Genomic DNA, 12,342 nt, shown 5'->3' with positions numbered 1-12,342 from the left:
CGCCCCTCGGCTCCAGGTGCGGCGGTGGGACTGGGGCCGCGGCCCGGGCCGGGACGGGCGGCCGAGGAGCCATGGCCGAGTCCCAGCTGAGCTGCCTGGACGAGGCGCACGTGAACGAGAGGGTGACCGAGGCGCAGGCCGCCTTCTACTACTGCGAGCGGCGGCGGGCCGCGCTGGAGGCGCTGCTGGGCGGCGGCGAGCAGGCCTACCGCGAGCGGGTCAAGAAGGAGCGACTTCGGGACTTCCTCTCCAGCCCAGAGCGTGAGGCCCTCCGCGCCGCCTGGAGCCCCTACGAGGATGCCGCCGCCGCCGCCGCCGATCGGGGCAAAAGCAAGGTCAAGGCCAAGGCCCCGGCCCAGGCTACTACCGAGCCCGGAGAATCCCTCGCCTACTGGCCCGACCGCTCTGACACCGAGGTGCCCCCGCTGGATCTGGGCTGGACCGACACCGGCGTGTACCGCGGCGTGAGCCGCGTCACCCTGTTTACCCACCCCCCCAAGGAGGAGAAGGCGCCGCACCTCAAGCAGGTGGTCAGGCAGATGATCCAACAGGCGCAGAAGGTAGGCCTCGCCCCCGCCCCCCACCGGCGGGGACTGCCCCCCCCTCCAAGTGCAGTCCCTTGGATAAGACTGAATCTCAGAGGCAGGGCCTTCGGGCAGGACTTCCTGATCACTCTCTGGGAAATGGGCCCAGAACCTTCCCTTAAGTCAGGGGGACTGGTGAGGCCTCTAGAGAAGATGGATGTGAATGTGTTTGGGGAATTACAAGGTGCTGGACAGTTATTGGTCGTCATTATGGCCGTGTCCAGAGGGTTGGCTTTCCTCTGCTCTGTGCTTTTATTTCCCTGTCAGGTTCCTTTCAATAGAGAAGAATGAGGGCTGTGGGGTTTTGTGGGGAAGTGAGCCACTCAAAGACCTTGATAATGACCCCTGTGATGCCCTGGGATTTACAAAACAGACCTTAGGCCATTTTTCCATTTTGTCTTCAGTCATCCCGAGGACCTGGGTGGTGAGACTTCTGCCCTCCTGCCCCAGCCATGCTGCTCTTAGGAGGCCCCGCAGAGTCAACACCCCCCTCACTCCCCCCACCATGGAACAGTACTGGAAGTCAAGCAGCCAGGAATGAATGAAGAAATGTATTTTGAGCACCCACTCTGTGCCTGGCTCTGTGCTGGACACTTCAGACTCACCAGCTGCGGGTGGGGGGAAGCTCTCGCTTATTGTGTCTACTCTGCTTGGGGGTTGAAAGGAGGGGATGTTTCCAGAATGGCTGGTTGGAATACTGATGGACCAGTAGGCTGTGGGGCAGGCGGAAGAGTTTAATCTTTTTACTCTGTACCCTTGTGTAGGGGCACCTGGGTAGGGTTTTCAGATAAAATACAGGACATCCCATTAACTTTGAATTTTGGATGAACAACAAATAATTTGTAGTATTCATATGCCTCAGATGTCACATGGGGCATATTGATACTAAGATGTTATTTGTTGTTTATCTCAAGTTCTAATTTCATGCAGCATTCGGTATTTTTATTTGCTATCTCTGACCCCCCTACATAGAGGTTTGTTAAGAAACACCAGCAGCTTAGGGGCGCCTGGGTGGCTCAGTTGGTTAAGCATCCGGCTCTTGGTTTCAGCTCAGGTCATGATCTCACGATTGTGAGCTCAAGCCCCAAATCGGGCTCTGTGCTGACAGTGCAGAGACCTGCTTGGGATTCTCTCTTTCCTTCTCTCTGCCCCTCCCCCTCCAAAAAGTAAATACATAAACATAAAAGAAAAACGCAAAAACACCAGCAGCCTTTAGTGCCCCATTCAGAATATACAACAGGAGTGACTTGGGTTCACCGTTCTAATTCAACTCAATGGATGTGGTTGGAGTCCTGTTACCTCTGGAGGCGGATGTGGCCTGGAAGGGAAGACTAATCTAGAAAGACCAGGGGTGGCGCTTCTCTTCCTGGAAGGTGTGATGCCGGCGGTTAGCTAGATTGGCTGCCGGAAGGAAGGGTTAACTTTTCCACACTCCTCTCTAAGAAATCCCTCCCTACCTGCCTGAGCTTTCTTTGTGTATTGCAGTCTGCAAAAGAGAAAAGCAAGTTTGAGAAGAGGAGAAGGACGGACCAGGATGGTAGTATATGCTGCAGGCTGCAGCTGGGGTCAGGGGTCATGATGTGATCCCAGAAGCCTTGATTTGTTAGTGCTTAATATGTGCCAGCCACTCTGCTGCGAATTTGCTTTTCTTTTCTCATTTGCTTTTCACAACAACTAGGCGAGATGGTATTTTCCTTATTTTTATTTATTTATTTATTTATTTATTTATTTATTTAGATTCAGAGCAGTTATTCGCCAAAGGCCACACAGCCAGTAAGTGGCTGCATGGCTGCACTAGGATTTGAAAGCCTAAGTCCTTGCTCGTAACCACTGTGCCACCGTGCCCTGCTGTCTGACGACATTGCGGCGGGATTAAACCAAGCAGCTTGAAGGAAGCTAGCTAGCTCACAACCTGGGGCCGGGGGGGGGGGCTGTGCCCCGGCTACCAAAGGGAGAGACAGGACTCCTGCCCACTGGGGCTGGCAGGAGTCTCCTGTGGAATACAATGTCCTTAGCTCTTTAAATATTTAACGACAGTAACTTTGACAATTGTGAACACATCCAGTATGTACATATTTAACTAGTCGCTATTTCCTGAGTGACCTGTGTGCCAGGCACTAGCCATAGAAGCGTATAAGCTGTGTGTGGTCTTGGCCCTCCAAGAGTTAACTCAAATGCTGGGGGATGTGCTGGAAGAAAAAGTGTTTTCGAGTCTGATGTGCCTAATCTAGGAAAGCTTCCTGAAGGAGTGAATTGCAGAGTTGAAAAGAGGAAAGAGAAGAACACTGGAATGGATAATTTTTCCATTAAGGGACTTAGGAGCAGGAATGAGAGATTTTTCCTTCAAAACAGAAGCAGCTCTGGCAGGAGGCAAGGGCTATGCTGGTGGGAGCAAAGTACTGCATAGGGCCCTGGTCCAGGATCTGAGTCCAAAGCAGGTGACACCCCCCCCACCCCCCACTTCCCCGGAAGAGGAAGCTTCTGACCCTGCCTGTGCCACCCAACTCCCAGGCCTTCTGGGCCCCAGACGTATTCACTGTCACCCACGCGTGTGCAGTACCTTCTTCTCAAGACCACGTGAAGCAGGCAGAACGAGAGGTTGGCCTGCTTCACAGGTGAGGAAACCAGGGCACAGAGGAGGAAAGGGGCTTTCCCCAAGGCCATGTGCTTGGCTTTGGAAAGACCCAGATCCCTAGCTTCTGCTCCACGGGCTACACCCTCTGACCACGGTCTGCCTCACCCTCACCCCAGCGTGTTTACAGGCAGCTGTTACTCTGGATTCTTCCCCCTTCGTTTTCACCCTGAGGCAGGGAGTTTCCTCTGTCTCCGGGGAGAGTCAGCCTGCCATGAGGCCAGAAAGGGCAGTCAAAGATGTTAGATGAGGGCGACCGTGGAGGGATGCACGTCCAACTGTGTCCCAGACACTTTCCTATTTTATCTCATTTAATCTTCAGAATGACCTCGTGAGGTGCTGTCATTTTTATTCCTGAGTGACAAACAGGGAGTGGCCAGGACTTGCCCGAAGACGAGGACCAGTGAGGGTTTTGAACTTGGGCCTCAGAGACATGGAGAAAGGAGCCTAACTAGGGGATACTTAGAAAATCTGATGGGAGGTGGGGGAGGAGGCAGAGGCAGTGAGGACACAGCCCAGTGGGTGTGGATGTGCAGCTCAGGAAACGGGAGGACGGCCTTTAAAGCTGCAGTCAAATTCCCTGCTCTCTAGGCCTCTGTGGACAGAAGAAGGCCCGTGGGCTATGCTAGCTAGCTGGCCGTGTTTACCTACGGGGTGGGGTTTTGTTTCCTGCTGTTCTTTCCCCCTTGAGTGATCTGCTTATTTTAGTGTCACCGAATGATGGACTTTGCTTAAACTACAGGCAGAAAAGTTGCCTTCAGGGACTGAGATATGGCTCCCTGGCCTGTCCCACGCTGGCAGAGACGACCAGGGCAGATGGCTACTGTGTGAGCCTCTGAGATCATTGTAACTGCAGAGAGCTGAGGATGGGGCGGGGGGAGGCGGTAGTCTTCAAGTAAGACCATGTGTAGACCAGAAACTTTGGGTTCTTATTCACAAGGGCAAAGCGCGATGACCAAGTAAGTGCAGTTTGGAGGGGACAGTGATTTGGGAGGAGAGTGTTCATCCGGTCCTGGCACAAATATCTCGAGGTTACTGTGTGCTAAGCACTTGAGTAGAAAACAGACACATAAAACACACCCCTGCTCTTAAGTAGCCTAATGGTCCACTAAAGCATCATTAGAATACAACATGAAGAGTGCCCAACAGCGGGCGTGGCAGCAGGGGCAGAAACCCAGACCCGGGTTGGCGAAGGGCCTTTGATGCTGAGACCTGGCTACAAACGTGTCCAGACGCAACAGGAAGGCTGGGACTGCACTCAGCATCCACCCATCTTTGTACCCAGGCTGAAGCTCTTGTGCCCGGTGGTGCCCATTTTAGAGGCTGCTGAGTGGGTTTGGAGAGATTGCCTTTGCTTCAGGAATAGAAAAAACTAACTGGCCCCCCATCTCCAGGATCGACCCTTGACCGTGCACTGCTGGGCCCCGCATCCAAATGCACTTCACTGCCTTCCACAACCTTTGAGCCTCAATCATCATGTGAGACGGGATATTATCTTTATTTCTCAGGCCTGGAGGCCTCTGAGGTCCAGAAGGGTGAAAGGACTTATCTTTAGACGAAGGACAAGGAGATTTTACAGCCTCCCCAGGTTACCTGGGTTGGGGAAGCTGACAAACACGGCCCCAGAAAGGAAGGCTGGTGGACTAGGCAGCTTGGAATAACCAGAAGCTCTTCATTCCCGCCGCAGTGAGAGGACCAGACCTGCCTGGTTGATGGGGGCCAGAGGGGCGTAGGCAGAGGCCTGACCTTACCCCTCCCTGCCTACTGACGGCTCTGTCCCCTTTCTCTCAGGGCCCAGCTCAGGTGCCACCTCTTTCTTGGCACTTTATCAAATTTTCAACCCAAAAGTGACCTTTTTGTTCTCAGACGTGGCTCCTTGTTTGTCCCGCCTCTGTGTCTGGCACACGACTCGCTTTGGGAGAGCCCATTTTGTCCTCGGGGCCGGCAGCTTTGGAAGGGCCGAGACTCCCCTTCCTCCTCTGTCTGCTTTGCAGAGCCTCAGCAGTCACAGAGGGCCAGTGATTTGTATGAGTGGCTGGCCACCTGCCTCTCTCTCCGTCCCTCTAGAGAAGCAAGTTTCTGGAGAAGACCCCTGTTAAACTGCCCATTACCAGGGGATTCCTTTAATCCCCACTGTCACAAACTTGTCTGGCAGCAGAGAAAAGAATGCTCTAGACTGGGGGAAGGGGCAGAGGGATTTGGGAGAAGGAGGTGGGGGTTGCCAGGTCAGCGGCTTGGTTAGAGGTCTGGGCAGCTGATGGGAGTGGACAGCAGGGAACACATGACTTGGGGGTGTGGCAAAGCCTTGAAGTCTCTGGTTCATGGTGCCAGGAGCCTCACCTTTGCAGGTGGCAGCCTGTGCCACTGAGCAGAGCCCACTGTCTTCCCTACTGGCCTCAGTCGGTGCCTCCCTCATTCAAATACATCCAGTAGATAGTGCTGAGCACCGCCTCTGTACCAGGCCCCATGCTGGGCATTGGGATATAGACATGAAGCAGATACAAAAACAAAAAGAAGTCTGACCCACCTAACCCTACTTCCCAACACAGGTAACCATCCAACACAGGCTTTCTTGCAGAGGCCCGGGGAAAGCTCCGGAGTCCTTGTCCCCCTGAGGCTGGTGGATAATGGTGCAGCTGCCACTGCAGGGGCTGAGCACTCCACAGTCCTTCCGGGATCTTGCCCCAGCCTGTCCCAGCATCCCTGCCAAGCCCCCAGCTCTTCGGCAGTTGGATTCTGAATGGATTCTGAATGTCTCTCCTGTCTGCTCAATCCCTGATCCCAGGAGCCAGAATTTCTGAGCGATGGAGGCCCAGCTTCATGTCAGGGTCAAGGACAGGCTCTTAAGTTGAAAGGTCTCGGTTTCTCTCCAGATCTGGCCCCTCACTGGCTGTGGTCTGTTGGATAAAGCACGTCCTTCTCTGGGGCTCCTGGCCTGCAAAATGGGAGGATAATATGTAGATTTCTGGAAGGTTTTGAAAAACAAGGAAGACATTTGTGTGAAAGCGAAGGATACCAAGAAAGTATTCCACAAAGATCAATTGTTCTGGAAGGTAACTGCTGCCTTCTCTGTCTTCTCACAGAGCAAGGGAGGGAAGTGTGGCCAAATTTCCTCCCAGGAAGTGGGGGTGCCACAGCCAGGAGATGAGTTAGGGGAGTTAGGAGTCACTGCTTACTGTTGGGGTTGGGCACCCTGTGCGGGTATATTTCTCATTTTCCTCCTTACAGTGAGAGAGGACTGGCTTCCCGCTGTCCCCCCAAACCTTCCCATTTACCTGTTGGCTTTGATTTGGTGGTAGCTGTTGTCAGAGTGGCTCCACCTGCCTCCACTGTCCGTGGGGCTGTGGCGTTGGAATCCTCAGCCAAAGACCTTCCCTAGGATCTGCCATGGCAGACACATGACAGGAAGGTGCAGAGGTGCCCCAGTTCCTATACGGGGGATCCCCTAGGGTGCTCCCTTGGCACTATCATCCAGAAGGGCCTGAGGAGGCCGAGGGCAGTCTGGAAATATTCCTCAGGAACTAAAGCTTTCCTAGGTGGGCAGTAGGCCACAGGGGGCAAACTATGTTTCTCTCTTGGGAGGAGAAGTCCTAGGCTTGGTTCCTCTGAAATCTGACACTTTGGGTGCCTGAACCTCTGGGGGTGGATGTTTCCCAGGGAGTTCAAAGGTCGAAGATGGGGCCTCAGTAAAGGGGTGCCTTCTTCATGACCTTCTCTTGGTCTTCTGGGGAACAGATCCAGGTTTATCAGGCTCAGTCTCAGGAGACCAGGCCTCTGCCAAGGGTAGGAGGACGTGGTTGGGAGCCCGCAGCCTGAGCGTCCTCATTCTTGCTCAGGTTGTCTCTGTCCTTGCCCACCAGGTGAGCGTGGGCACATGATTTGACCTTGCTGGGCCTCCGTCTGTGCATCTTTAAATGAGAATCATTCTGGCCTTCTTACTTTCACAAGACTGCTCTGAGACTCTAAAGCAAGACTATGAGACAGCACTTTGAAAACGATGAGTAATGTATGCAGATAAAAGGGATTTCTATTAAGAGGGGCTAACACTGTTGAAAGATAGGTGCTACGCTATTTCCTTTAATTAATCCACTCCTCAGCACCTCACAAGGGAAGCGCTATCTGCCTAGAGGCTCAAGGAAAGCACAAGGTCAGACCATTCACAAGATGCTGACTGGGATTCCACCCAGGTTTGAGTTCAAGGCTTGTGTCCTTCGGCTACAAATGCCATTACCCTCCGGTATTGCCCTCTGGGGCCACCTCTTCCCTCTAAAACGTACAGAAACAAGGTGTATTTGTTGCCAGCCAGGCTCTGGGAAGCTCACAGACTAGTTTGGAGACGGACAAGTAGGTGGCTGCTAGGTGCTCTGATCTGTGCCGAGTGGGTGAGACGCTTCTCTCCGCTTGGAGATGTTGGCGCCGGTGTCCTCTGGAAGCTGAATGTAGTAGCTTACAGGGGCCTATAGTGTCCTCTTTTTTGCTTTTTTTTTAATATTCTACCTTTTTAAATTTTATTTTATATTTTATATTATTTTAATTTATTTTTAACTTTACATCCAAGTTAGTTAGCATATTGTGCAATAATGATTTCAGGAGTAGACTCCAAGGATTCATCCCCTGTGTATAATTCCCAGGACTCATCCCAACAAGTGCCCTCCTTAATGCCCCTTACTCATTTGGCTCATCCCCCCACCCACAACGCCTCCAGCAACCCTCAGTTTGTTCTCTGTGTTTAAGAATCTCTTGGGGCGCCTGGGTGGCTTAGTTGGTTGAGTGTTTGGCTTCAGCTCAGGTCATGATCTCACGGTTCACAGGTTCGAGCCCCGCGTTGGGCTCTGTGCTGGTGGGTAGCTCAGAGCCTGGAGCCTGTTTCAGATTCTGTGTCTCCCTCTCTCTCTGACCCTTCCCTGCTCGCACTGTCTCTCTCTGTCTCTAAAAAAAAAAAAAAAAGAATCTCTTATGTTTTGTCTTCCTCCTTATTTTTATGTTATTTTTGCTTCCCTTCCCTTATGCTCATCTGTTTTGTCTCTTAAAGTCCTCATATGAGTGAAGTCATATGATATTTGTCTCTGACTAATTTCACTAAGCATAATACCCTCTAGTTTCATCCACGTAGTTGTAAATGGCAAGATTTCATTCTTTTTGGTTGTAAAGTAATACTCCGTTGTCCTATATTGTCCTCTTAATGGCGACTTTCTGGCCCGCTGGGACTTTTGGCCTCACCGACAAGCTGAGATCCTGATGGGATTTCCAACCAGCACCCCTGGTCCTTCCACACTCTCACCCCCTGGCGTGCTGCCTCACCTTGGCTGGTGGCCAGATCCACCTCCCTTTTCTCAGCGTGTACAAGGCAGAGCCTGTTCTCAGGCAGGACTCCAATCTGGGGGGCAGGTGAGGGGCAGGGCAGAGAACAGCAGTCAAGGAGGGTGGGTCCTGGCTGACCGCCTGCCTGTGCTCCCGGCACTGTCCTGAGCACCCCCTACCTCTCTGAGTCAGTCTAGCGATCTGTGCTAGATCCCTCCCCCACTGTGCCTCACCTCCCAGGTGCTATGACCAGTCCGCTTCAGCTGACTTTTCCTTCCCTGAAATCCACCGAGTCTCTGGATTTACTAATGATCCCAGAATCTTAGCCCTGGGATAAAGCCTATCGCTTTTCTAATTATTAGTCTTTCTGGCCCAAGTTTCCAGTAATCTGGAGGCTCATGCTGGCACTGCCTGTGTGGTGGCCATCATTCTGTTGGGCCCCTCAAAGTACTGCCTGGGCGTGTGGGAGGCTCTGGATAAATATTCTTTTTGTTCTCTTTTCTAGCAGTGAGTCAGCAAATGCTTGGGGACATGGCAAGGACCAGGCCTTTTAACCTTTTGGTGGGTCTCTAAGAACATTCTATGAGTGCTCTTAACTCGCCCTTTCCACACGTGTGTTCATTCATTCACTATGTTTTACCAGGGACCTACTACATGCCAAGTTCAAGAAATATACAGTGGACTGGGTCGCCTGGGTGGCTCAGTTGGTTAAGCGTCTGACTTCAGCTCGGGTCACAATCTCATGGTTTGTGAGTTCGAGCCCCGCGTTGGGCTCTGTGCTGACAGCTCAGAGCCTGGAGCCTGCTTCTTCAGATTCTGTGTACTTCCCCACCCCCACCCCTCCCCTGCTCATGCTCTGTCTCTCTCTGTCTATCAATAATAAATAAATGTTAAAAATAAAATTTAAAAAAAGAAATATACAGTGGAGTAAAATGTGGCCCCTGACCTTTAAGTCTAATGGAGGTAAAAAGAAAATAGCCTGTGGGGCATTTGGGGGAGGGAAGGTTGATAGCTGTTCTTGAGAATATATTATTTCATTTAATTTTCACACCAAGCCAGGGACTTTTCATCTTACAGATGAGGAAACTGAGGCTCGGAGAGGATAAGGTCACACCGCTGGTAACTAGCAGAGCTGATGGAACCGAGTCTGGTTCCCACGGAAGAGGCCTCCCAGCGGAAGCGGCCAGTGTGGGAGGGAAAGGGGGCCTAGGGCGTGGTCGTGCCAGGCCAGAGGCCAGGGAATGCAGGGATTCGCTTTATTCCTTGCACCCCAGCGCCCTCCAGACGGCATTCCCCAATGCACGCCTCCCTGCACCCTCCACGTGCCTCTCTGGGGAAGCCCTCCCAGGTTGCATCACCCAGCAGTGGCCACAGAGTTACCCTCTCTGCTTCTCAGAACCTCCCGGGTCAACTCCCAATTCCAGTTGCCTTGCCTTCTTGGATCAATCAAGAAATACCTCAACAGGTACTTTCCGAGCCCTGCCCGTCTCCGCCCACCTACTGTCTAGCACTCAGGGCTCTAGGCCCAGTAACCCAGACCGGCAGTTGATCCTAAAAATCATCTGTGTGTCTTCACTGGATTTTTTTTTAGCAGCTGATTTATCTTCCTAATTATGTTTAGCTTTAAGCTAATGTTAAAATGAGCTTGCATTAGATAATTTTCACTAATTAACACCAACTTAGTGCAGAGAAGTCATCCCAGAAGCCCGCCGTGGGGCACAGGAAAGCTGGCCTAGGATCTTAAAAAGAATTGCTATGCTTCCTCCCTGGTTCTTCTCGGCCGAGTTAGTTGACCTTGCTCATGTGGGTACAGTCTGTTCTCTGTCTCTGGAGAGCCGCCTGGGTCTCCTTATATTGTCCCCTTCATCAACCTAGTTTGGGGTATGGGTGTTGAGAGGGAGTCGGCCTCATAGGGTCCGATCAACAGGGAGTGAGTCCCAGTGGCACGCAGCAAGGAGACGTGACCAGCAGGGTCGGGAGCGGAGCCTGGCACAGAGGCCAAGCGGTCTGGGCGCGGAGGCAGCCCGGCCAGGTGGAACTGGGCTCCTGCGGCTGCCAGGGCATCAAGGGAGCCTGGTGTTTAATGATGTCTAATTAGTGAGCTTGGAACACTGTAGCACGGCTCCAGACAGCTGGGAAGCTTCAGCTGACAAAGCGCAGATGCCCCGCTGGCGGAGTGGGGGCAACTCGGCCTCCAGGCGGAGGTCAGGGCCCCTTCTGGTCTTGGCTGTGCCCTCTTGGTAGGCCAGGCTCTGGTCCAGACTGCTTTCTTCAGCATCCCAAGGGAGGCCCCCTACTTGGGAAGTATTGCTGGAACATTCAGCGTCACGCCCTGGATTGGAGGGAATGGCAAGTCTCTGTCCCCACGAATCAGGTGCTCAGGACAGACACGGGCCTGATCAGACAGGCATCTTGGGGAGGGCATGCACTGCGCGCCCTCAGGACTGAGGACAGGGAGTGATCCTGGAAGGGCCACTTGGAAGAGTGAATTAAGGCCCTCAACAGAGAAAGGGCGTTCCCATGACCGCAGGGATAGGATGGTGGCAGCATGAGTTAGGGCACGAGGGGTGAGGGGTGGGGGCTGCTGGTGTGTTTGGAGAACGTAGAAGTAGAGCCACCTCGTGGCGTGAGTTTATTGTCAGGGGAGGGAGTGAGGTGGCAGCACGTGGAGGGTCTTCAGCTGGGCTGGAGGCTTGATTCTGTAGGCAGCCTGGGGCCAGCGTTTGAGCAGGGAATGACATGTTTCCAGCTGTGTTGTTGGGTCCACCTGCCAGGAGGGAGAGCGACTGGGACTCCGTGAGCTGTACCCCTTCAAGCTGACACTGAGCACCTACTGTGTGCCCGGCACTGTCAGGGGGAAAGGGCAGAGCCCGGCTGTCCAAGGGCAGCCGCCACACTAGCTTCTACGTGGGCATCTCTGCGCTTCCTCCCCAGAGCCAGGGGCTGCCTCACTTTACAGGTAGAATTCAGAGGCCTCAGTCCCAGCATGGGATCCCTGACCCCAGAGTCTGCATTTCCCACTGCAATGCACTCTTGGACTGGGGATTTAGCAGAATGAACCTGGGGCCCAGGGTGGCACGGGGCAAAGTGGCGGAGGGCAGGGCCAGGCAGTGTTCTGTGGGTGTCCTCACCAGGCCGCTGTGCAGGCCTCCCCTGTTGGCTCTCCTCCCCTTGCACCCCAGGGAGCAGAAATGGGAAGCTTAACGCTAAGCTTCCTTATCCAGTTGTTCACACTTTACTGGTGCCACCGAATTGGTGATAATTCACACGGAGTTTGTTGAAGCCTTAATGACAAAAGTAAGTCATCAGAGCTCCAGAGCCCCGCACCCACCAGGGAGTTTCCATCCTCCTGCGGCCGCTTGCTGGGCTGCAGTAGCGCCCGTGGCCGTGAGGCTCCTGGGGCCACTTCCAGGTCCTCCCTGCCCTGGCACTTGCTTGCTTACAGTGTTCCAGCTGCTCCGTGTGCAAGCCAGACGCCCAGCTCTGCTCCAGGAACAGTGCATGCTACAGACTCTTCACGTAATTGAGCTGCCCTTCCCCTCAATTAGTTCAAGTTCTGACCTTTCTGCAAGTGGAGTGTTGTCTGGGCTTTAATCACCACCCCAGGCCGGCCTGCTGGGCATGGTATTGAGCAAAAGAAAAACATCTCCACCTTGATGTCTGAGCCTGCGGGCGGCCTCTGGCAGCCGCTGCCTGGGAGCTCGGCGCCCCCTCACTGGCTCTCTGTTCTGTCGCCCCTCCTCTGAAGTGGTGGCCCCTTTGTTCAGGGTTCAGTCTCTGAGGAGAGAAAACGCACCAGTATTTACCCACTGCTCACAACAGGCT

General features: G+C 53.4%; 1 protein-coding gene across 1 annotated transcript in view; it reads left to right on the top strand.

Moving 5' to 3' along the window:
* Positions 1–6: 6 nt before the first annotated feature.
* The window catches only part of FAM83F (family with sequence similarity 83 member F), a 32,877-nt gene continuing 20,541 nt past the window's right edge, over positions 7–12,342 (top strand). Inside the window, exon 1 of the mRNA XM_029955793.1 lies at positions 7–560. Coding sequence (XP_029811653.1) covers positions 72–560 — 489 coding nt within the window. The 5' untranslated portion in view covers positions 7–71. The remainder of the gene's footprint in view (positions 561–12,342) is intronic.

Source organism: Suricata suricatta, chromosome 10 (assembly GCF_006229205.1).
Source record: "Suricata suricatta isolate VVHF042 chromosome 10, meerkat_22Aug2017_6uvM2_HiC, whole genome shotgun sequence".
Lineage (NCBI taxonomy): Eukaryota > Metazoa > Chordata > Mammalia > Carnivora > Herpestidae > Suricata > Suricata suricatta.
This window is presented reverse-complemented; position numbering and strand designations above follow the sequence as displayed.